Source organism: Asterias amurensis, chromosome 5 (genome assembly GCF_032118995.1).
Source record: "Asterias amurensis chromosome 5, ASM3211899v1".
NCBI classification, from domain to species: Eukaryota; Metazoa; Echinodermata; class Asteroidea; order Forcipulatida; family Asteriidae; genus Asterias; species Asterias amurensis.
Genome location: NC_092652.1, coordinates 20,216,195 through 20,239,418, shown reverse-complemented (window position 1 = coordinate 20,239,418; position 23,224 = coordinate 20,216,195). Strand labels below are relative to the sequence as shown.

At 37.3% G+C, this 23,224-nt stretch overlaps 1 protein-coding gene across 1 annotated transcript; it reads left to right on the top strand.

Moving 5' to 3' along the window:
• Nucleotides 1-105: 105 nt before the first annotated feature.
• Nucleotides 106-22,279, top strand: LOC139937056 (cyclin-dependent kinase 4-like). The gene is made up of 8 exons (XM_071932035.1): nucleotides 106-185; nucleotides 5,945-6,306; nucleotides 8,484-8,622; nucleotides 11,868-12,035; nucleotides 13,191-13,300; nucleotides 14,349-14,399; nucleotides 15,428-15,560; nucleotides 17,882-22,279. The coding sequence occupies exons 2-8, from the start codon at nucleotides 6,086-6,088 to the stop codon at nucleotides 18,035-18,037; spliced, it is 978 nt and encodes a 325-aa protein (XP_071788136.1). The 5' UTR covers nucleotides 106-185; nucleotides 5,945-6,085; the 3' UTR covers nucleotides 18,038-22,279.
• Nucleotides 22,280-23,224: the final 945 nt, after the last annotated feature.

Below are 23,224 nucleotides of genomic sequence, written 5' to 3'. Positions count from 1 at the left end.
GTGGGTCGCCGAGTGACTGTCGATGTCACTTGTGCGTTTATTAGGCCCTTAAAAAGCACTGGCGCCACCACCGACCGGAAGTTTTCGTCACGTTGTTACCCACCCCCCGCGGTGGTCGGCAAGTAAAATAATACGAGGTCCGGCGAAAACTGAACTTACAAAAGTCAACTGAAGTTGGAGAATTGGTATGTCAAATTTGTAAAAGTGAATAATTTGCCGCAATACGTAATGATATGAGTATTGTGCACTTAGTTGTACCTTTGTAAGTCTTTTTCAAAGTAGTCATTACGTCCATTAAATACCGTGAGAACTTGTTGGGTTTGCAATAATGGGCATGTTGAGTATCGAACTTGTTTTCTTTGTGTATAGCGCATAGTGAGTAGTGACTCTCCACCACCATGCTCTCGATCTCTCCCAACGTGGTAGACATGGTAGAGGGCGGACTTTATTTACAAAAGTTCATCAAACAACAATTTACATTAAGATTTACGTGGGGAAAATTAACTTTGTGGGACAAAGGAGTGCTTAAAAAGGGATCTGTCTGACTCTGAGGTGCTACATTATGTCATAAGTTTACCAGAACCCTGGAAAACCTGGCTCATTCATCAGACTCAAAAAACTTGTGTACTCTTCCAACCACTTGTTGGTAGAAACATGGAGGTAGAAATAGTTTAGGCCTAGGCATGCTATTGCTAAGCTAGGCTTCACATATCACATTATAAAGCTCAACATAACAAGTTATTGTAAATAGCTGAAGATGTGGTAAATCATGGGTAAATGTAATCATCATGTGATTGATTGGAAGGAATAGTTGAACTTGAAGTCATGGTTTTAGTTTTACTGTATGCAACCTCCTGAATGCTTTCTAAACTTCACACAAACAAAACAAATCTAATAATGGTTATAAAGGAACATTATCTCGTCTAACTTTAGGATAACAAATTTACACAAAACTTACACAGTTTAATATTAGTAATATGTTATAAGTAGAAAACATCCCTTGTTATATTTCTGTCTGAAATGTCATTTTGATCAAAAAATAAATTTAATCTAATTTATGTTTGGATTGGAGTCTATCGCTCATTTGAGCATTTTGTTCCATTTTGTAATCAATGTCATGCAAAATGTGATAAGTTTTTCACTATTTTCTTGTGACCCAGATGGCTGATCGATCTCAAACTTCCACAGGTTTGTCAGTTTATGTGTGCTGGATTACATTGTTAGCAAAAAAAAAAACAATTCTGCAATATTCCTTTAAAATTAAAGTCTGATGCTGCATAATCAAGGAAGTCATCCGCGACATTTCCTTTGAAAAATTTACGACGCTATTAATATTAACCAAAGTATTAGGTTCACAATATGTAATAAACCCTTACACAGCCGACATTTGGAAATGAAATATTGGGGACTATGAAGCCCTTTTGACAAAGTCTAATTTTAACCTTTTTAAAACAAACCCGTATCCATGACTATATGGTCAACAATTGTAGAACGTTTGAACTTTCAACCAATCATAAGGCATTGGTAATATCCTATACTGAGTGACTTTCTTCAGTCTGCACCGGGTGTATGCCGTACGTACGTACGTCAGTATGTTGTGCTGTAGCCTATAGCCACACAGTACTGTACAATAACAGTCGGTCATAAATAAGGCTTGTACATGTAGGCCTAACTTCCGTGCCGCCTGGCTGCATTTTGTCACCGAGGAAGTTATATTACACTAGTGTTGCATGATGACAATTAAGGGTGTTGGGATATTGAAATACTTTTGGTTAAACTATTCAGTTATAAGGCAGTAGGTGGCATGTGGAAAAATTTATAACTAAGATAGGTTTGCGGTAAGACCATGTGAATATCTCTTTGCAGGGCATTGATGATTTCCCGCATCGGCCATCGCGGCTAAACAATTGATGTTTGAGTGTTTTATGTAAAATATTTGAAGCATGTTCGTTTTGTGCAGTCAGGCAGTAACTTCACGTTCCACCTGTTCTTACAGGAAAAAATGATTTCTTTGTGGGATTCTTTGTTAAAATTCTCGATAAGATGCAACAGAGAAAGGGAACAGGTATGAATGGTTGTGTGAGTTTATGTTAGACTGTTATTTAGCTGTGCGTTTAATATGGAGCCACAGTATTAAAGCGACCACACAAGCCGCTTGTACCAAAATGCCCTCAAATGGCTGCAAGATTTGACCTACTTCCACATACTCTAGATTTTAAGTTTTCCAATGTTTCCTATTAATTAAATGAATACCCAACTTCTCAATTTAGACCAAATTTTCTGTTATTTTTGTTTACATTTTTGCTGAAAAAAAGGAATAAATAAACAGAACAGTATTAGCGATGTTTTTGTTTGATGATTATACGGAAATAATTTGTCTTTATTAGGGTCATAAGTATAGTGAGCAGTTGTTCAATTTGTTATAGCAAATATCCAATTTGTTATCAAAAATCTTCCGCATAATGTTTGCCGAAAAGCATTCTACATGTAGGTTGATCTCTGTCAATACGTAAATTATGTCATGATGCTTTTAAAGTACAAAAAGGAGCTTTCAGCACAACAACATTAAATGCTTACCAGATAAGGTTACCAGCCAAAGTACCATGTCACACAACATGTGACTGGCATCCTGCTTTTTTGTTTCTTTAGGCAGAAAGGTACTAAGCAAAATTGCCTGCTTCAGCAGCTCTGTGAACTTTTTTCCTTGCATCCTCCCTACCCACTTTGTTTTTTGACAATCTGCAGTTTCATGCCTTATTTCAGTGTAAAGAAAGTGTGGTTTGGGTTTCGCTGATTCACACAGAGTGCATTTATAATAAATTGAGCTGAAATTTGAAAGGGTCTGGGAATAAACTTTTTGTAGGACACAAAACACAATGCCCACAGATTTACAATAAACTCCCAAACGGTGTCAGTTTAGTGTAAATCTGTGGACATTGTGTTTTGTGTTACCCACTAGGACTATTACCCACATCCTTTAAAACCATTTCAGGTGGGGAATTAGATACACAGATGCCAAGAAGCCCATGGTCTCTGTTACCCTTGGCCTGGGTGCCCCGTCGAGAGTTTTCCTTAGACTTTAAGATCGATGTGTGTTAGCACTGTATTCTCAGCACTTTTTGTCGAGTTCTGTGATAGAAAGTCACAGGCATAGGCCTACATGTTCATGTATTTACTCGGGTGGGATTCAACAGTAGTTCTAGAGGAGTGTCTTACCAAACAGCTCATCGAGTTTGGCCGCAGCTAGAGTTCTTCAAATCTTATACTTTAGCAGCAGGTACTGCTCTAACTTGTTTTCTCCTTCACAGAACTTTAGAAAGTACCAAGTATACAGTGCTAACACACATCAGTGTAAGGGTAAACAAAAATAATTATAATCTTTATCCCCAATGCGGAAAATAAATATTTTAACAATTTAACATAGACTTTAACATCGTCCAATTGAAGGGCCCTTTGCACAAAAAAATAGCCTTGAAGCCTTCTCAAAGGTTGAATTCCAAGCTGGATTTGTTTCCTTGCTTTAAATCCGATACAGACAGACACATTACAAACACAAACACACAGTGTTCATGCCCTTCAAGTTAACCTTTTCCAGTAAGGGAACCAACCTTCTGGTGGGTTTGTATTAGAAAACTAAAGTACACACATGCAGTTTGTGATGTTAATTTGGGTATTGGACTTTAAGCGTACAGTTTTCAAACTTTGAATCTACCATGGTTATGCACACACACACAGTATCATTTACAATCAAATGTTATTACTATAATAGTCTGCTTTAAACCAAGTCTGTGGGATCAGTTGAGCAAACACAATCCCAAAATATAGGCCTTGAACTTTTTTAAAGGGGGCACGATAGTCTACCACTGAGAAAGGAGTAGATTTGCAATGAGAATGTGACAAAAGTAATATCGTGGGTTGCTGTGGTTAGCTCAAGGACCATGTTTTATAAAAGTTGCACATAATGAACATTTTAGCTGTAATGTTATATATAGATACATTTTGAAATAGAATTGTTATCAACAGAATATCTTCGATATATTGTAAAATTTGTTGTTTCAGAAGTACAGACATAGAAATAACAGGCACATGTACAGCACCCACAGCAGTTAGTTGCCGTGGTGCCCTGCCGTGGTGCCCTGCCGTGGTGCCCTGCCGTGGTGCCCTGCACACTTTTGGAGTGGTGCCTTCTGTTCCAATACAAACCTACATTTTCTCTATAGAAGTACCTCTTACCAGAGTTAACTTGCTGTGCCCCTTCAGGAGCAAAGTTCAAGGCCGGTTGGGTGCACTTCTTCTTTAACATTGCACTTCTTCTTTCACATTGGTAACAATTGGTATCAATGATCTGGTTCTTATTTCATAGCAACATTCTGCACAGTTGGTAGGTTACCAGGCAAAATTGTACATATCATGTGCACCATTTGTGGGTGGTTTCCTGCTTATTTTCGCTCCGCAGCCAGGCCAGATACTTCACGGAGGCCACGAAGGCGATTGCCTCTGTGTCCCCTGGTCATTGTTTTGGTGCCCTTGAACTGCTCACAGTAGAAATTTACAGTTTCCTCATAGGGTTCATTTTACAGAGGAGAAATTGCCTAGGTGCCAATCTTTCAAAAACGAAGCATACTGGCCTGTCAGACACTTGTTGAGTCACTATAAAATAAGGCCCATCTGCTTCGTCTTGAGAAAGTATGGGAAAAACTGCAAAGCATGTTTCAATATGCCCTTTGGTCTCCAGCTCCATCCATCCATACTCACCAGACGCTGCTCTATGCTTAAAGAGGCTAATGGTGCTTCATGAGCCTAATCTCTACTCTCAATAGACCGATCCATTAAGCCCCGCCCCATTTCGTATTGACAAATCACAACCCATTGCGCAACCAAAAGTCCGACAAATTAAGGTCGAACCTGTGAATGCTTGGCGCGCGCGGCAGAGTTGTGCAGAATGGCATTGGAGATACCCACCTGTACTTGGTCACACGTGCGCCGTGGGCGGAGCCTAATGGATCGGTGTATTGGGGTGACAGATCCTTCACTGCTGCATCAGAACCAACTCCCACCTTTTCAGATTATTCAAGCCTAGGTTATGTTCCACTGATTTGAGTGGGAGAAAATTAAGAAAAACCACACCATGCTAAAGGTACAGGGGTCGAAATTAAGTGTATTTCCATGGTAGTCAGCAGGGCTAGTGACCAATAATTTTTAGTAGCCCTGATTAGATTTTGGTAGCCCGAAAGACACATTATGTCTCGCGTCACGGCTCAAACTTTACAATACACCAATAACATAGTTCTTTATTGTTTGTGATGATGATTTTTGCATTATTTTTCCACTAGCCCGTCGGGCTATCAAACTGGAAAAATGAGTAGCCCGGCTTTAAATCTGGTAGTCCCGGGCTAGCGGGCTAGTGGCAATTTCGACCCCTGAGGTAGTTTGGGTCTAAAGACTGGAGTATTTGAAGACTCTAAATGCTGTTGTAATGTTAGACTGGTCCCCTGTCCTTCTCTGCAAGGATAAAGCAAAGAAAACCAAATTTCTGATTTATAGTACTTTGTTCAGGAACTTTTACAATAATGTTTTTTTCTTCTCCAAAAAGACAACAGCACAACCATGTCTGGCGTACGGTGATAAATGAAATACAGAAATGAAGGGTCTCTCTAAAGGGTTAAATTATGTCCATCGGCCATCGGCCATGTACTCATCAACAATTGTGCATGTGTTTTGTGCATTGTTCAAGGCATTATGTGAAAGTTTGTGTATGTTTTTCATTTTGAAATAGCATCGTTCTGTCATAATTCGTTGAGAGAATAACTTTCTACAAAATAAAACAAATTAGGAACTTGTGAAATTTGGTCCATGTAACTTCTAAGTTTTTCGTGTGAGCTATCTTGTTTTTATTGAGATATGAAAATGTTTCAACATGTTCTGTTTGTTTACACTTCTGCAGGCACAACATGGGTTTAATCTTACCTGCCCAAGTACATGTAACAACATAATAAGGAAGATGTAAAGAACCCAGAGGGGAACCTGTTGATGAGAACCGTCCGAGGTCTTGAGATTGCAAGAAACGACAGAAAAATTATCAAAAATGGAAATACACTCTGATAGTGGGAACTATTCTGTGGTAGCCGAGATCGGAACTGGTGCCTATGGTACTGTGTACAAGGCGAGGGACACAGAGAATGGAAAAGTTGTTGCCCTTAAGAAGGTCCGTCTACATACGGGAGAAGACGGCATGCCGATGTCAACACTTAGAGAGATTGGTCTCTTAAAACATCTCGGAAAGTTGGAGCCCCAAAATATTGTCAAGTAAGTACCTTAATTTTTATTCAACAATATTTTTAAAAAGACACTGGCGTTAAAAAACTGAATTGCGGTCTTAAATTTACAATTTGTCAGTTACTACAGTAAAAAGATAGTTAAATGTAATTCGACTAAAACACGGAAAACATTAAATTGCACAAATGACACAAGACCCCTAATATAAAGTAACGAAGACCCCTAATATAAATATAATATAACGGTGCTAAAGACTCATCAGAATTGCACAGAAACATTAAAATCATAGAACATTTCCTAACCAGATACTTTGTTTCAACTTCAATCGATGGATGTAAGAATCTCAAAAAGTATATCAACACTAAATACATAAACACACTAGGAAAGTCACAAATTTGTGTTTTCCCCTTACATGGTATAAAGATGATAATAGTGGGAAAATCCCTTTTAAATGTTTGCGCTTGGAATAATATGGTTTTGAGAAATGAATAAAAACAATTAGTTTACTGTTAATATCTCGAGTCAAAAACACAATGATTTAAAACAGTAAAACATTTAAGGGTTTTCCGTTTTTTTTTTTTTTTTATGTTATTTCATAATGTTGATAGGCCTGATACTTCACTTCACTCTTTAGAAAGAGGTCACTTCTCTTTGTTTGGATTAGAGATCCAGTGACCCACAGTCTGTTTGTCCCATTGATTTGTTGCTTCAGTGTAACACCTCATAAGAAAAGATCTTACATTCCAATGATTTGAATGTGAATGGTTTTTGGGAAGTCTACATGGGATGCTTGTAAACCTTGGGATAGCATTACAGGAAGTGGTAGTGTTCCTGGCAGTGGCTGCTGAAACCCTTATGAGGTGCTACATAATTGGGTCTCAGAATTCATATCTTCAATAACTTATCTTTCTGGAAAATGTAACTAAAGGGCCTTCGGGTACCTTCTTGGTAATGTGTGCTATGAGAAGACTTTGATATTGTTTTTACTTGAGTTCTCACAAACTGCAAAGTCCTAAAGTTAGGACTAGTCTTAACTTTTTGTGAAACCGACCCTAGGTCTGATCATGGAGGAATAATTGATGGTCTGATACTTGAGTAGTATGGAGTTCAAGACTGATAGGGAGACCACCATCATTACAGCTAGAAAGCTCTGGTAAATTTGTCTTTGCTCAACCTTCAAATAATGTAATAAAAAAAAAATAAAAAAAAAATAAAAATTGTTTTGCTTTCCACTAATAAAGATAAAAGTATTTCCTGCTGTCCTGCAATATTAGTTGATATTTATCTAAAATTTAGCATTTCCTGAACATTTAAGAAAGATCAGACCACAAATAAACACTGAGCCCACATGGGTATTCTCCGGTCTAGTTCCATGGTTCTCTTTGTATTGTTTTAAGATTAGACAAAAAATTACATTTCCTTTCCCCCCCCAAAAAAAAGTCACTTCCATGAGGAAATGATTTTGTTTTTGTCAAAACATTGACGCTAATTTGTGGTCCAATCTTTCTTTTCTTTACCTTGCCCTGAAGTGAAAATTGCTTAATAGACAATACAATGAATAATTTGTTATTGTAATGCCATCATTTCTCATAGGACCTAAGTATAAGCACAGCACATTTAAAAACACAAATTATGCTATGAGCCAAAGCTATTTCATAGTTTTTCCTCGTTACACAGCCCAATATAGAGACTTTTTCAACATCATTGATATCCTAGACTTAACCAAACATTTAAGAGGGGGGGGGGGTGGCGCTCAGTTCCAAGATATGGTTTTGGGGCTGGGAAAAAATATTTAAAGGAACATTACAGTTACTGGCAACATGATCCGAACTCTTCCAACAGGTCAACTCGTGCCACAATCAACTCGTACCCATGTCATAGCGTTGAATTCTCATAGGCAGATTGGCCCTGGGGGCGACAAAAAATCCACTCCGCAATCTCAAAAATTGTTAAAAATGATAAATTCTTACCAAAATTCAGTCCCCAACTACTCCGTTTTACCACTACACTACAAATGCCGATTGTCCCCGACCGTGCGCATATTTTTTTCCCAGGACAAAGGTGGAGAATTATCTGCACACGTTTGCCTGGAAAGAAAAAATGCCCAATCCGTGCTTTGTGTAATTAGGCATGTTCATAATCATGAAAGGGCCGATCTTGTGATTTGTTTCTTACATTTCATTTTTTCTTCATCTCCATTTGTCTAGATTAATAGATGTTTGCTACGGAGGGTTGACAGGAAGTCATGAGTTGAATTTAACGCTAGTATTTGAGTACATTGATCAAGATCTATCGACGTACCTAGAGAGATGTCCTCCACCTGGTCTGGATCCAGCTAAGATAAAGGTGAATCTGTCGTATCAACCTAAAACATACACGCTCTTCTTCTCGTTGCTTGGATTTTTTTAAAGATAGTGTTAAGTAAGATTTGAAACTTTGCATGGTGGAAATACGATATACTGTATAAAGGTTTGCGGTAACACCATGTAATGTGAATCTCTTAATGAGTTAGGGTGGTTCTGAAAAGAATTGTTGGTTTCAAGTGACGTTTCCATGAGTCCCAGTATGCGCTGAATGTCTTCTGGAGAAAGCTAGACTCTGATGCTGCATTACTAGTGTTCAAGTGCTTTGTCCCAACGTTTGATGAATAAATGTAGAAAGATTCACTCCTCTCTTGCTTGGTCTGGATCCAGCTAAGATAAAGGTGAAGCTGTCGTATCAACCTACTTAGCGTACACGCCTGTCGTCTCATTGTTTGGATTTTTTTTAAAGATAACTAGTGTTCAAGTGCTTTGTCCCAACGTTTGATGACTAAATGTACATAGATTCACTCCTCTCTTGCTTGGATCTCTGCTGGATCCAGCTAAGATAAAGGTGCATGTGAAGCTGTCGTATCAACCTAAAGCATACACGCCTGTCTTCTCATTGTTTGGATTTTTTTTTAAAGATAACTAGTGTTCAAGTGCTTTGACCAACGTTTGTTGACTAAATGTAGACATATTCACCCCTCCTTTGCCAAAGTATGTCAATTAAGTAGCCTTTTCACAGAGCAGTGTTTCCTAGGAAACATTATTCTCACCTCGACTGTTCGAGCAAACAAAACTAAAAGAGGAGTACAGCACCCCAGTTACTTGGTCTGGGATGGAGATACTGTACACTATGAATGAGCTATTTCATACTTTTATCTGAATTCAGACTTTTGTATGCTTGGCTGGGAAACATAACAAATTGCTGTCTCTTCTCCAAGGAAAACAAGTCATGCTCTTTGATCTTCGTGATCTAAGTGCTGAGGAAACTGTTTCCAAATGCTTATTGGATTCTCCAGGGGTTACCAAAATGTGGAAATTCCATCATTTCAATGGATCCCAGTTTCAGAATTGTTTGTCAGTGACTCTCAACCCTGCTGGGCCCAATTTCAATGAGCTGCTTGTGCAGAAATTATCCCTTTAACAAATTTCTGCTCAGCAGTAATGAGCAGGACACCAGTCACAAATTGTACATGTGAAATGGTAGTTTGGCTGGTAACCTTATTCTGGTAAGCACTATTTCGTTGTGCTTGACTACTTTTTCTGCTTGAAGGCAATTCCAGCGTTACGGACATTACATTTCAAACAAGTTCTACTACTTAATGAGCTCAGTAAATACATCTGCCAAATGTTAAATCTAAAATCTTTCATTACCACAACATAGTAGTCATTAGGGACAGCATACACTGTGAATTTGAGTCTGTATCTCTTCATCATTCATCTTCATCATTTATTAGATATCACACATTATTGCTGCTGTTACGGACATTACATTTTTCGGACATGACATTTGACTACCTGGTACATTTGTACAAAAGTCTGTGAATTTTGGGTTCCCAATGATGTATTTTTGATACCAACTAGTCAGTTAGATAATGTGTAAAAGGTGTAGAAATAGATTTGACAGAATTTGTCACAAATTTGGTCTCCTGAACACAAAACATGGCGTTACGGACATTACATTTAGAGCGTTACAGACATTACACTTATGATGAAGTGCTAAAATGCCCCATTTAATTTGGTTTCATGTTACTTTTATTATCCCAAATGGTCAAGTTTGCATCTGTTTTAATGGTTTTGATGGTACATTTGCTGGCAAATTTTCTTTCCTGATTCACAAATATGAACATTAAAAATATAAACATGAAAAAATTCAAAATTGACTGTGAATTAATAAAAACACATTATGACAATACAATCTAATGCTAAATGATTAGTTTACTAAGTACAATGTAGTTCAGGGGACAAATTAAACTCTTGCATATTAATTACACACCAAAATAAAAAAATCTTATTATGAAACGTTACAAATGTTACGGACATTACGTGTAAACTATCACATACATGTCTAGTCTTTATGGTTTTCCTCAAAACATTAAGGCCTTGGTAGGAGCCGCATATCATAAGTAAGTAATTATTCTGCAATAATATCATTCTGGAATGAACAACGGTTCCTGTTGTCCAGTGTTGGGTAAGGGAGAGCTTCCATGATTTGGTCTTGTTCAACATAGGACTCTTCCTCATCACAATAGATAAAGAGACTGGTAGAGCCCTGTCTCCTTAGAAATTTCATAGTGTATCCATCACTGTGAACTCCAGTTATTTGAGCAACAAAGTACTTCCTTGACCTCTTTGTGAGGAACTTGACCCGAGCAAAGGATCCAGGTGTTTTTCTGTTATAAACCATGTATGTCAATGTGCATATGTACATGTAATGTCCGTAACGTTATGATATATGTAATGTCCGTAACGCTGTTTTTGGAAGAAGTACAAAAGATATGAAAAAATGTTTTTCATATGTTAGTTGATATCACATTTTAGCTTTGCAAATGATTTAGGAACAAAAATGAAGCAACACTTAAGCTGTTATAAAAACTTTTATATCTAAAATGTTACGGACATTACGCGGCTATATGGTGAAAATAGGCTCACTTTCAAGGACTGTGTTAGCTTTATATTTGACTTTCTGCTAATTTCCATTCTGGTGGTGTATATATGAAGCCTTTACTTTCCTTCTGAGGCAGAAATAAATGTGGTAGGGGCTTTTGATTAATTTATTCATATTTATACAATATTATTGAAATTTTTACAATTTGGAACTTTACAATGATTTTAAAATGCGGTTTCTTTCAATGTCTGAAAAAATGTCAAAATGATGCAATTTCTTACTTTCTTCATTTGATCACCAAAATATAGACCTTCTTCATTGAGTTTCAGTTGAAAACTAAGCTTGTGTATAAATTAAATTTGTTCACCTTGATGTAAAATTTTCTGTGGAATTGCCCTTAGGCAGCTCTATAAAATTGAACCCTTGAAGGCTAGCTTCTGTGCCCAGTTAAACACAAAAAGTAGCTAAGCACAACAAAGTAAATGCTCACTAGAATAAGGTGACCAGCCACAATATCATGTCTCATGTACAATTTTGACTGGTATCCTGCTCATTTCTGCTAAACAAAAAATTTTAGGCAGTATTGTCTGCTTCAGCAGCTCTATGAAAGTTTGCCCTGGAAGAAACTGTATATTCCAACTTCCCCTCGTTTGTTTGTCCTCTCACTGTCTCAACAGGATCTGGCGCACCAGTTGATAACTGGTGTTGATTTCCTCCATTCGCATCGGATCATCCACAGAGATCTCAAGCCACAGAATATTCTTGTGACGTGCGACGGTCAACTCAAACTGGCGGACTTTGGCCTGGCGAGGGTGTACGGTTTCCAGATGGCTCTCACATCTGTGGTTCGTAGAATTGTCAATCACCTCTTTTCATGCTCAGAATCATTTATGGAATCATTTATAAGTTTATTTAGTCCATAAATTTGAAATTATTTTCTTCTTCATTTGGGTGCTGCACGATATACATGTAAAGTTGAACTTACATTTATTCACATTTTTCAACTTCTCGAAATAAAGTTGTTGATTTTTTAAGAACTTACTACTTTGGTGCTGGTTTATTTTGCATGCTACTTGTGTCGAGAGAGAAAACCTAACCAGGCTCTCTGGTGGCAATAATGCACCTAGTGCTCTGCACTCGTTGGCGTAATAGTCTTGCATCATTCAGCATTGTAAGCCTGTGAAATTATGTCTTGTCTATTTTTGGAGAAGTTTTTGAATGCTTTTTGTAGCTTGATTTGTCAATTGCAAACAATTTTTCATTCTGCAAATACTTTTCCATCCTTTGTAAAATAAGTATGATTTAGAATTGGGAAATCGTGATTACCAATCATGTTTATAGTGAAACGACAGGATCCCCTAGCTAGGCGCTAAAAAAGGTACACAACTCTTGTCAGTTCTGTATTCTGGTTGGCTGAAACATGGTCACGTGGAGTGTACTAATATGGTCTACAGTTTCGAACGAAATATACTACATGTAGTGCATGCAATTTGCGCAACCAAGAACTAGACGCGTGTCAAGACATCGCGCATACGTGTTTTCCGGTATATATAATAGACTTAAAATATTTGATCGGTTACAGCACCCTCAAGAAAAGTTTCCTTTCCTATTTCATAATTTATACCGAGGTGTGTTATAAAACACACATTGTGGACTGGCTTGAGTCAGGCACTAGAGCATGTCTACCCCCCCCCCCCTCAGGCCCATAAGCAACCAGAAGAGGGACTTATTTCCTTCAACCTTTGGCCTCGGAAATAATACTGGTCCCTCTTTTGGTCACTCAAAGTCACTCGGGGGGGGGGGGGGGGGGAAGCGTGCTGAAGTGACCCCATTGCCAGTCGAAATGTGTATAATAATTTATTAGGACCCTGAATATGATTCTATGGTTTGTTCAGTCGATATGCTTGTTTGATCTGCTCTTAATTATACTAATGGTGATGGTTTGTTAATGATGTTGATCGCATGGCCCTGGCATGTTCCCCCTCCTTCATATCTAATAGGTTGTTACTCTATGGTATCGAGCCCCAGAGGTTTTGTTGCAGTCCACCTATGCCACTCCGGTTGACCTGTGGAGTGTTGGCTGTATATTTGCTGAGTTGTTTAGAAGAAAGTAAGATTTGTTTGTACCAATTCTCTTCTTGTAGTCATGCTAACAGAGTTACAACCAAATCTCAAGTGCAGGTCAAGTTTTTGTTGTCTATCCACTTTCTCATTAAGTCTTGATATATTGATTTGGGGTTGAACAAAGAAAAAGTTGAACACCTTTATGGCGATCTCCTGGGCCCAATTTCATAGAGCTGCTAAGCACAAAAATTTGCTTAGCATGAAATTTCTTCCTTGATAAAAACAGGATTACCATCCAATTTCCATTTGTTGCATATTGCTTGTTACAGGTATTCAGCTGATGTTTGCTCATCCTGAAAATCATGTGGAAATGTTGTTGGTAATCCGGTTTTTATCGAGGCAGAAATTTCATGCTAAGCAACTTTTTGTGCTTAGCAGCTCTATAAAATTGGGCCCTGGCTGCCGCTTCCCAGGTTGTATCGTAAACTTGGGTTTGTGGCTGCAGTTTAGGTAACGGCTCTATGGCTTCTGGCTGGCACCCCCCAAAAATATGACAAAATAGGGAGACTGCCAACATAGGGCATATGGGTAGCTCAGTTGGTAGTGTGCTGGAACATTATCCGGAGGTCATTGGTTTAAGTCTTGCTCTAGCAAATTTTTCTTTGTTCAACATCAAATCATTTTAAAATGTACCTAGTCAGCTTCCTATTGTGGTTTATTGCTTGCTTCATGTATTTACATTTATAGAGTGCATTTTCAAAGTTGTAAGTTTTTGTGGCCATAAAATACCGTAAGACAAAGTAGTTGCGGAAACAGACACATTTAAAAAAAATATATACATGGTTTCTGAAGATAACCAGAAGTTTAGTATGCATGAGAATTGCGTCTAGTCTGCATTATTAATTTGTTGGTAGTCAGCATTTGTTTAACAGCTCTTTTAGTTGTTGAAAATTTTATTTTATTATTCTAAAGTTTTCTTTTCTTTAATTGTTTTGTAGATTGGTAGTTTTCAAACACTTCTTTCAGCAAGCATTTTATCCCATGAAGTTTTTATTATTATTTTATTAATCTCGCAACAATTTCTTATTTTGCAGACCATTGTTTTGTGGGACATCAGATGTAGACCAACTCTATAAGATATTTGAGTAAGTTAATTTCTTCATATTTGGTATTTCCTTTTTCAGATTCCCATGTAAAGAAACGAGTTACTTAGTGTTGATTGAAACATGTAGATTAAGCATTGATTTAACCTTACAACTTTCTTTAAATTGGGGTTGAATAAAGAAGAATTTACAAAAGGGAGATCGCTACCATAAGGGCTGGATAGCTCAGTTGGTAAATTGCCGGCTTATGTCCTGCTGTAGTAATTTTCTCTTTGTTAAACCCAAAATATTAAAAAATGTTAAAACAGTCATTATTAAAACTTTACATCGAAACATCATTACTATTTTTGTGAATTTTTGTTTTACAACAATGTCCTTTTCAAATGTGTTTTGTTAATTTGTATATAATATATATTATTCTTCCTTACTGTAATCTATTTTTCAATTTTTTTTTACATTTCTTCGTACAATTGTCCCTTCCTTTCCCCTCCCCTTCCAGTATGTTCTCCCTTCACCCTGCCCCTTATCTCTTTTTCGTCAAGTTTTGTTTATAGGTTTTTATTAGTTTTGATATTTATTTACATCCCTTTTCTTCTTGTAACTGTTTCTAACTGCTGGCAGCGATAAAGCTGTTAAAAACTAGCTCATTTGTTTCCACAACAGAATGTTTTGTTACTTTTGTTTTGTTTTGTTTCATACGCGTATGTCTTTGTACATGTGTTTGTTTTGTAAGGTAATAAGATCTGTGCATAAGCGCTGTATAAATTTGTTATGTATATGTAAGTATGTGTTTCCATACATGACTGTAATGTTATACATTGTATGAACATTACATGTATGTAGTAGTAACAGCCAGGGTTGTATTTTTTGGTGAGCCATAGTTGCCAAAATTAGCAGGTAGTATAAATGTTTATTATTGTTTATCACTACAGTTCAAATCAATTTCTCAAATGTATATTTTTCAGCTGCAGAATGAAACTAATTATTCAATCATGAGTTTTGTAAAAAAAAAATGGAGAAGAAAAAAAAAATCACCAAATGTTTAAACCTGATTGTTTCCTGCTATGCAGTCTGATCGGTCTGCCACATGAAGATGATTGGCCGGACGTGTCATTACCTTGGAGCTCATTCCATCCATCACCGCCACGCCCTCTGAACAACTACATTGATGGTATATGCCCAGAGGGGCTTGATCTACTACAGGTAATTGCTGTGGTCTCCTCCCATGCTGCTTTGATATTGTGATATGTCTAAATGTATGTAGTTTAGGGTGACCGTGCAAAACACTTCATTTGACATGCACACTTAGCGCCAAGCACTCAAATGTTTAAGCTTTTAGTAGCCATGTCAGTATGTTTTTTCAGCACATCCCTACTAGGGGTTAGTGATGAAAGGTATGGAAAAAAAGTGCACTGCCCATGGTAGCGAGGCTGGGTATAACAGTGTTGTTATAGTTCGGTTGGGTTGGCGGTCAGTATTGCTAAGGGACCCCAGTTCGAATACCACCAGGGGCACTATGTGGGTTAGGGTTTTTCATTCCCTACCTGACTGGGTTTGGTTTCCCTGGTTTATTTCTCTAGGGTTTTCCTACCACATCTTAAACAGAAACTTCCTTCCTTGTCTTCTCAACGTTGGGATCTTGGCTAGTACTAGTCTGCTTTTCCGAGAGTCCTTGGGTTAACAAAATGAAATGAAATGAAATAGTGTGTGGATCCAGTCGTACAATACATAGGCAAGTTATGTACCGTCATGGGCAATAGATCCAAGAAGACGGTTGTCGATTCCTATGTATGTATGTAATAATCATTTCATTTTGTCAACAAAGACTCAAAGTTATTGAAGTTTGCCCAATATAAGATCATTAAAGAGTTACTTTATGTATATTTATCTGTTGCTCACAATGGTGGGTCAAAAGGATATCACTGATCATTGCACGTGTCTATAGCAATGGCTTTGTGCTGTTTCAACGAGGGTGAGCAGCACTGTGTCAATAGAGGGGGCTGTTCAACTTATTGAATGTGACAAAAAGGTAGCAATGATCATTGCACGTGTCTGTAGAATTAGTTTTGTGCCATTTCAAATAGGCAGAGCTGAACTTTGTCAACAGAGGGGGCTATTCAAATAATTGAGTGTGAAAGGATGGCTCTGTTTTAACAAAAAAGTGCCAATGTACGATTGTTGCACGCTGTGACAGGGTCCATGGCGTTTTGTACACTCGAGGGGGAAAATGGAACCCGAGGCGAAGCCGAGGGTGCCATTTCCCATCGAGGGTGTACAAAACCCATGGAATTGTTTTGTTATACCGTTTTGTATAATTGTTATTCCTCTTCTCGAAGTTCTGTTGTCATCTTCAAACATTATTACGACGGACTATTCATTGTTAATAAGCAGACAAACAAAAAACAATTCCCTCGAACCCGCAGTTGTTTCGTAGACAGCGCTGGAAATGGACCAATGCTGGGAACGATCAAGGTGATGTACACCAGTGTACATGTACATCACTTTTCATGTTACCTGGCCCGTCGAGCCATGTAACATGCGTTTTTGTTGCGCGTCTAATGATTGGTTCTCTACCAATTAAACTTCACAGTTTGTTACGAGGTATACCAATGATCATTGCTTGTGTCTGTAGAATCGGCTTTGTGCGGTTTCAATAATAGTCAGAGATGCACTTTGCCAACAGAGGGGGCTATTCAATTAATTGAGGGTGAAACTCTTGACAACGCAACACACGAAGATAGTCTATTTAAGAGAAAGTCGGACACTGGGATGCATATCGTGTCAACCGACACTCTTATGTCTTATTAACTACCCTCATGCAAACCGTCAAATCATTTGCATAACTAGGGTCACTTAGAACCCTTGCCCCCCTCCCCTTACCCCCATGTGAGATCAAAAAGATGCACAAATGAATGCCTGAATAATTTGAATACCCCTCAAATTATGCTTTGCCTCCTCTTGCTCGCCATTGTGTTTTATGCTTCCATGTTTAATTTTTAAAATGTTTGTGTTTGATGTTAATTTTCTTTCCTATTTGCTTTGAGAGGCCATGTGAGGCACTACATAAATCCATTTGATATTTATACCAAGAAACTTATAATTATTAATGCAAAATTTCAGTGAATATTTTATGGCTACAGAGCTTACTCATGCACTTAGTTGCTCAAGAGATGTTTTTGTCACTCCAATGAATTTTTAAAATTTTTGGTCAGGAAATTTGCTTTTTTGAAGAAATCAAAGGATAAGTGACTGGATTTAATTACTGGAATTAAATTACAATAACTAAGCTCTAGTCAGTATTTGCTCCTTTTGGTTTTGTTTTATTTTGTTTTAATCATTTTATTCTATGTAGTGTAAATGTATTCTTTGTTATGTTGCTTTTTACCTTAATGTATTTATTTTTATTTTTGAGGCCGAGCATAAGCTGCTTAATTAATACCTGTGTATTACTATTATTATTATTGCTACTATTATTATTATTATTTCTTGCCAATTCTTGTACTCTTGTATCAACCCTTAAACAGAAACTGCTTTTCTTCGGTCCAGACGATCGCCTGACCGCCACGGAATCTCTCACTCACAGCTACTTTCAGGATGAGTTGGGTCAAGACAGTCCTGATTCTGTTGCCGAGGCAACCGGTAGTTCCCAGTCGTCGGTGGAATCCGGCAGTCAGGGGTGAGCATCTTAAGAGATGCGTTCGCTGGTCGAGGATCACTGTCGGTGGTTATTGATAAACCACGACCGTCTTGAGAAATCCACATGAGGGAATTTTTATTCTTAGTGAATCAACGTCATACTGGCACTAAGCTGGGCCGAATTTCATAATGCTGTTAAGCAGAAAATACTGCTTGACAAATCTTTTGCTTAGTAGAAATTGAGTTGGGCACTAGTCACAACAGTGTAAACTTCATGTAACCTTTGCTGGTAACCTGTTCTGTTGTGTGTCAGCGTCATTCTCATGGCACTAAGCTCGGCCGAATCTCATTATGCTGTTGAGCAGAAAATACTGCTTAAAACTTTTTTTGCTCAGCACGAATTTAGTGGAGCACCAGTCACAACAGTGTAAACTTCATGTAATCTTGGCTGGTAACCTGTTTCTGTTTAGCAATTATTTTCTTTGCTAAGCAAGTTTGTGTGGTTACAGGCTTAAGTTTATGAAAGTGGGCCCTGGGGCCAATTTTATTGGGGTGATTTAAATGGACAAGCTAAGCACCAGAAAAAGGTTACCAGCCAAACTACAGTGTCACATGCACAATTTCTGACTGGTATCTGGTCAACTTTTGCTAAGCACAACATTCCTACTAAGCGAAATTTTGTCCTGATGTTAATTGATGGTATTCTTTTATACTTTGTGGCCCTTTCTTTTGGTACTTAATTTGTACGTAATCATGGTGACAATGATTGAATGATAACAAAAAAGGGTTACTTTCCTTGACTGACCTAGTTTGCCTGCGAGAATGACGGACCATACTAAGGCTCCTCCTCTCTTAACACATTGCCTAATCACAACATCAAAAGCACGCATATCAAAATTGGACATGATAAACTCCGATCAAAAAGCAGTCTTACGGAATGCTTCATCATGTCTTTAGTGTGTGGTGCGATACAGAGGAACATGCGTGCATCATACGCGCAAACTCCCGAGGGCGCCGTTGATTGACAGTTGCTATTATTCGTGGAGCTTAATGGATCAGTCAATTGCTGCATTAAATAATGAACATTTGTAACACAACCATGAACCATCTATTCAGATATTTCAGATTGCAAGTCAAGTGTAGGACTAATAAAATGCTATATATTTTGATAATTTTGATGACACAGATATTTTTTTGAAGATATGCAACATTACTACAGGTAAAATGAAGCATTTTTGGGGTAGTTTAATTTTGAGTAAGTACTGTATTGAACCCAGGGGCATGTAGACTCTGGTTAGTTCAAAACTGGTTGTTTTTTTTCATAATGAAAGAACAAACATCTTTGGTGCACAAATTTGTGTGCTTTTAGATCCCTTGAAAAGGCTTCAGGCCCGAAGCCTTGTATTCAAATATTTGAGTGAGAAATTATCTCTTTCTTGAAAAAATACGTTACTTCAGAGGGAGATATTTTTCACAATGTTTTATACCATCAACAGCTCTCTGTTGCTCATTATTTACCAAGTAAGTTTTTATGCTAATAATTATTTTGAGGACTTACCAATAGTGTCCGGTGCCTTTAAAGCACTCGAGCAATTGCAACAAACAACACTACATGGGTCTATTTTCACTATTATTAAGTTTAGAAATACCAGAATGTGATTGCAATATGGAAGGGTATGAGCCTTAATGGCAATCATGAGGACACACTATCAAGAGTTCTGATTCATATTGCCATGGCAACCGGTCATTTTCAGTCGCCAGTGGCAGTAGATTGGGGGAGGGGGGGGGGGGCTCTAGTAGTGTGTTTGCAAGCTACCAGAATTAATGTTAATAATTATTATCTAGGACTTCATGCAAAGCATTTATTCTCAATAATTTATTGTGCCTTAATAGCTTATGTTATACTTGCATTTTGTTGGCAACTTTTCAAAGCAACTCTTTGTGTGTGATAATTGTAATAAAGAGTGAATGGTTTTCAGTCAGTCATACTAAATACAGGTATGTTTCTCCAAAAGGCAATAAGGGCAACCAACGGTTCTTTTCAGAACCATCCAAACTGATTAAAGATAGTTATTACATGGTGTTACCACAAACCTTTCCATAATAGGTATATAAATGTTGGGTCACTTCTCTGAATTAATATGAATAATTTGCTAAATTCAGCCAGGGGCAATAGCATAAAAGACATTCCCTGTTTCGTATGATACAAATCAGAGGAAGTTTAATCAGAAATGCTTTCTCAGCAGCTAGTGTTTGATACGTTTTGAAGAGTCGTATGCACTAAATAGCGGCTAGACCACAAAACACCATGATTCTGGTAGGATTCTGGAATCATGGTGTCTTTTTAATTAAGACTTTTCTATTTTTTTTTTTGTAATCAACACCTTCTCATTCTTTGTAGTTTCAGAATGAAGTTTTGTGTGCACCATGTATTCAACTCAAATCCGTCCAGAATTATCAACTTGTCATTTTAAACCATATTCAACAAAGAAATAAAGCATGTAACAAACACATTGAAAAATATTATTAGCCTTTTACAACCACCAACAGTACAATTTATAAAGTTGTTGAACTATTCATTAAGGTTAACGCCAAACTACTGATAAGGATACATGTAGTTGCCCCCTGTAAATGGGCAAAACTAGTCTGATTACCACTATACAAATGTTGCCTTTGTATTCAAGAATTTGACCAAAGATTCAGTAAGTTGCATTATTACCGTTATTCGTTTATTTTATATTCAAGAGAGAAAAAAAAGAAAATTGCTGTTGCAAACTGCTTACCAATTAAAATAAAACTGAAAATAAAATAATTAATGGCCCGACATTTCGACCCAAGGCTTTTAAGGAGAAAGACTTACAGAAAAACTCTGCGAGTGTCGAAACCTCAGGCCATTATTGATTTTTTGTATTTTTATATTAATTGTCCATTACTCTCAGCAGCTCATAAGTTTGATATTTCTTTCAGATTCTCAGGGGGAAGAACATTGAACATTCCTTTCTATCCTGTAGTTTGTACTTAACACAGAAAAGAAAAAAAAAATGGAACATTACGTAAACAATTTTTTTTTCAGCAAATAATGCTTCTTGTCTCAATGTCGGGGTTTTTGTACATACATTTTGTTTTCAATTTCGATGAGTCAATTTTGCAAGTCAAAACAGAGTTTGTATTGGGTGACTATTATTTTCCATTGTTCTCCCTTTGGGGCAGTATTTGAGACCAAATCATTTCTTTGGTTTCTATGGAATCAAGTTTTAATAGGGTTTGAACTTTCAGATTAAAAATTATGCACATATTTTGAAAGTCATTACCAATCATGGATCATACATCATTAAGCAATAAATCCTCAGTGATCGTGCAAGTATCACACATATTTTTTTAAACCTATGGTTCCGATTTTACATTCCGTAAAGGTGTGAAGGAAACAAAGTTGCACACTTTATGAGTCCTGACAATACCTTGAAAGCCACGTTGCCCTTGTCTTGGCCTTGGTGCACCTTCAAAAGTTTCCCATAAATTGCCCTTTGCAAAAAAAAATGTCCTGCCCCCTCAAAGATGAGTTTCCAGGCCTGACAATTATATACTCTCAAGACTTGCACCGTTTAGGCCTTGAATTTAATTTGTGAGAGAGAGGGCAAGGTCACTATTTTTTGGCAAAGGGGCACCAAGGCCATTACCAGGGCCACAGAGCCATCCCTGGCCTATATACATGTAGTGTAGTTTTAGGCTATTGGTAATTGGTGCTAATGCAATATGTCATACTACTCGGCTTAGACAGAGAGTAATGGAGACACAATTGTAATTTTGGACAGCAAAACAAACATTTTTGTATAACAAAACTCAAATATTATTTTCATAGTAAAATGCCTAATCCCTTTGACATGTCGTTCAAAATGTGTATTTTTTATTGGGTATCCCAAAAACATTCCAGTTTACTTTCCACAAAGAGAAACTTAAAATGGGCCAAAGGATATTAAACTGATGATATTGAAATTTGTTTCTTGTACACAAGATGGACCAAAACAATACAATTATTTGTGCTTTATGATAACAAGTAGTTCAATATGAGTGATGTTGCACTTGTTTGTGCCTAGCATATTTTGTTAACAATGTATTATGTAGTTAAATATAACAATGTTAATGTTAATGTTCATCCCTCTTTTAGCCTGATGCTTCATTTTTAAAAGGGCAAGGGCACCAAGGCATTTGCTCCTTAGGAAAGGTCATGTAAACACATTGTCATTAATTTTGGTTGTAACAACCAAAATCAGCTATTGCCTTTTTTTTTTAAAAGGTTTTTGGATACAGATATCTCGAGTATGATTTCTATTTCGAGGGAAATACTTCACAGAATTTGTTTTTTTTTATAGTATTAACTATACATTCAGTAAGCTTTCAGACTAAAACTAAACATTGATGTTTTTTCGTTACCAATCCTGTACTACCTCTAAGAAAAATCTTAGTGCTTTGTAAAAACAATCCCTGGATGCACAAAGTTGTTTTGTATTCAAATAGGCTATAATAGATGTTAAATTTGCATCGGGGATAAACAATAATAATTTTGGTTTTTACCCTTACCCTTATGTATGTTAGCACTGTATACTTAGTACTTTCCCCGAGTCCTGTGAAAAAGTACCACAGGCATGTTACTCGGGTCGGATTCGAACCCACGACCCTTGCAATTCTAGAGCAGTGTCTTACCAACTAGACTACCGAGGTTGCCCAGTAGCTAGAAGCAGTTCGAATCCTGTTTTGGCAGCGGGTACCGCAACGATTATAAGAGATGTTAAATTTGCATCGGGGATAAAAAATATTAATTTTGGTTTTTTTTACCTTTCAAATAGGCTAGGGACACTTTCTGTTTTTTCGGAATAATCAACATTATTAAATTAAACAAAATTAATAAGTTGAATAAAAATGAAACTATAGGAGTTTGAACAAACCTACGCCTTTTAAAATCTGGGCCTATACGAAGCCTTCCAGATGAAATTGCTGTTGCTTTGACATCGTATAATGCTTCGTTAACCCACCTTGTTTTTGTCTGCCCCCTAACGGGGATTTGCAACTCCCACATTTCCTCAGACTTCGTTTGCTTAAGGTAGGATTTGACATTTGCAAATCGGGCCAGCGAAAGTTGTTTTTGTATTTAAGGTTCAGAAACCCTTGCACTGTCTGTCATAAAAAGCAATGTTATTTGTGAGCAGCCTTGGGGCATGATATCCAGTGCATAG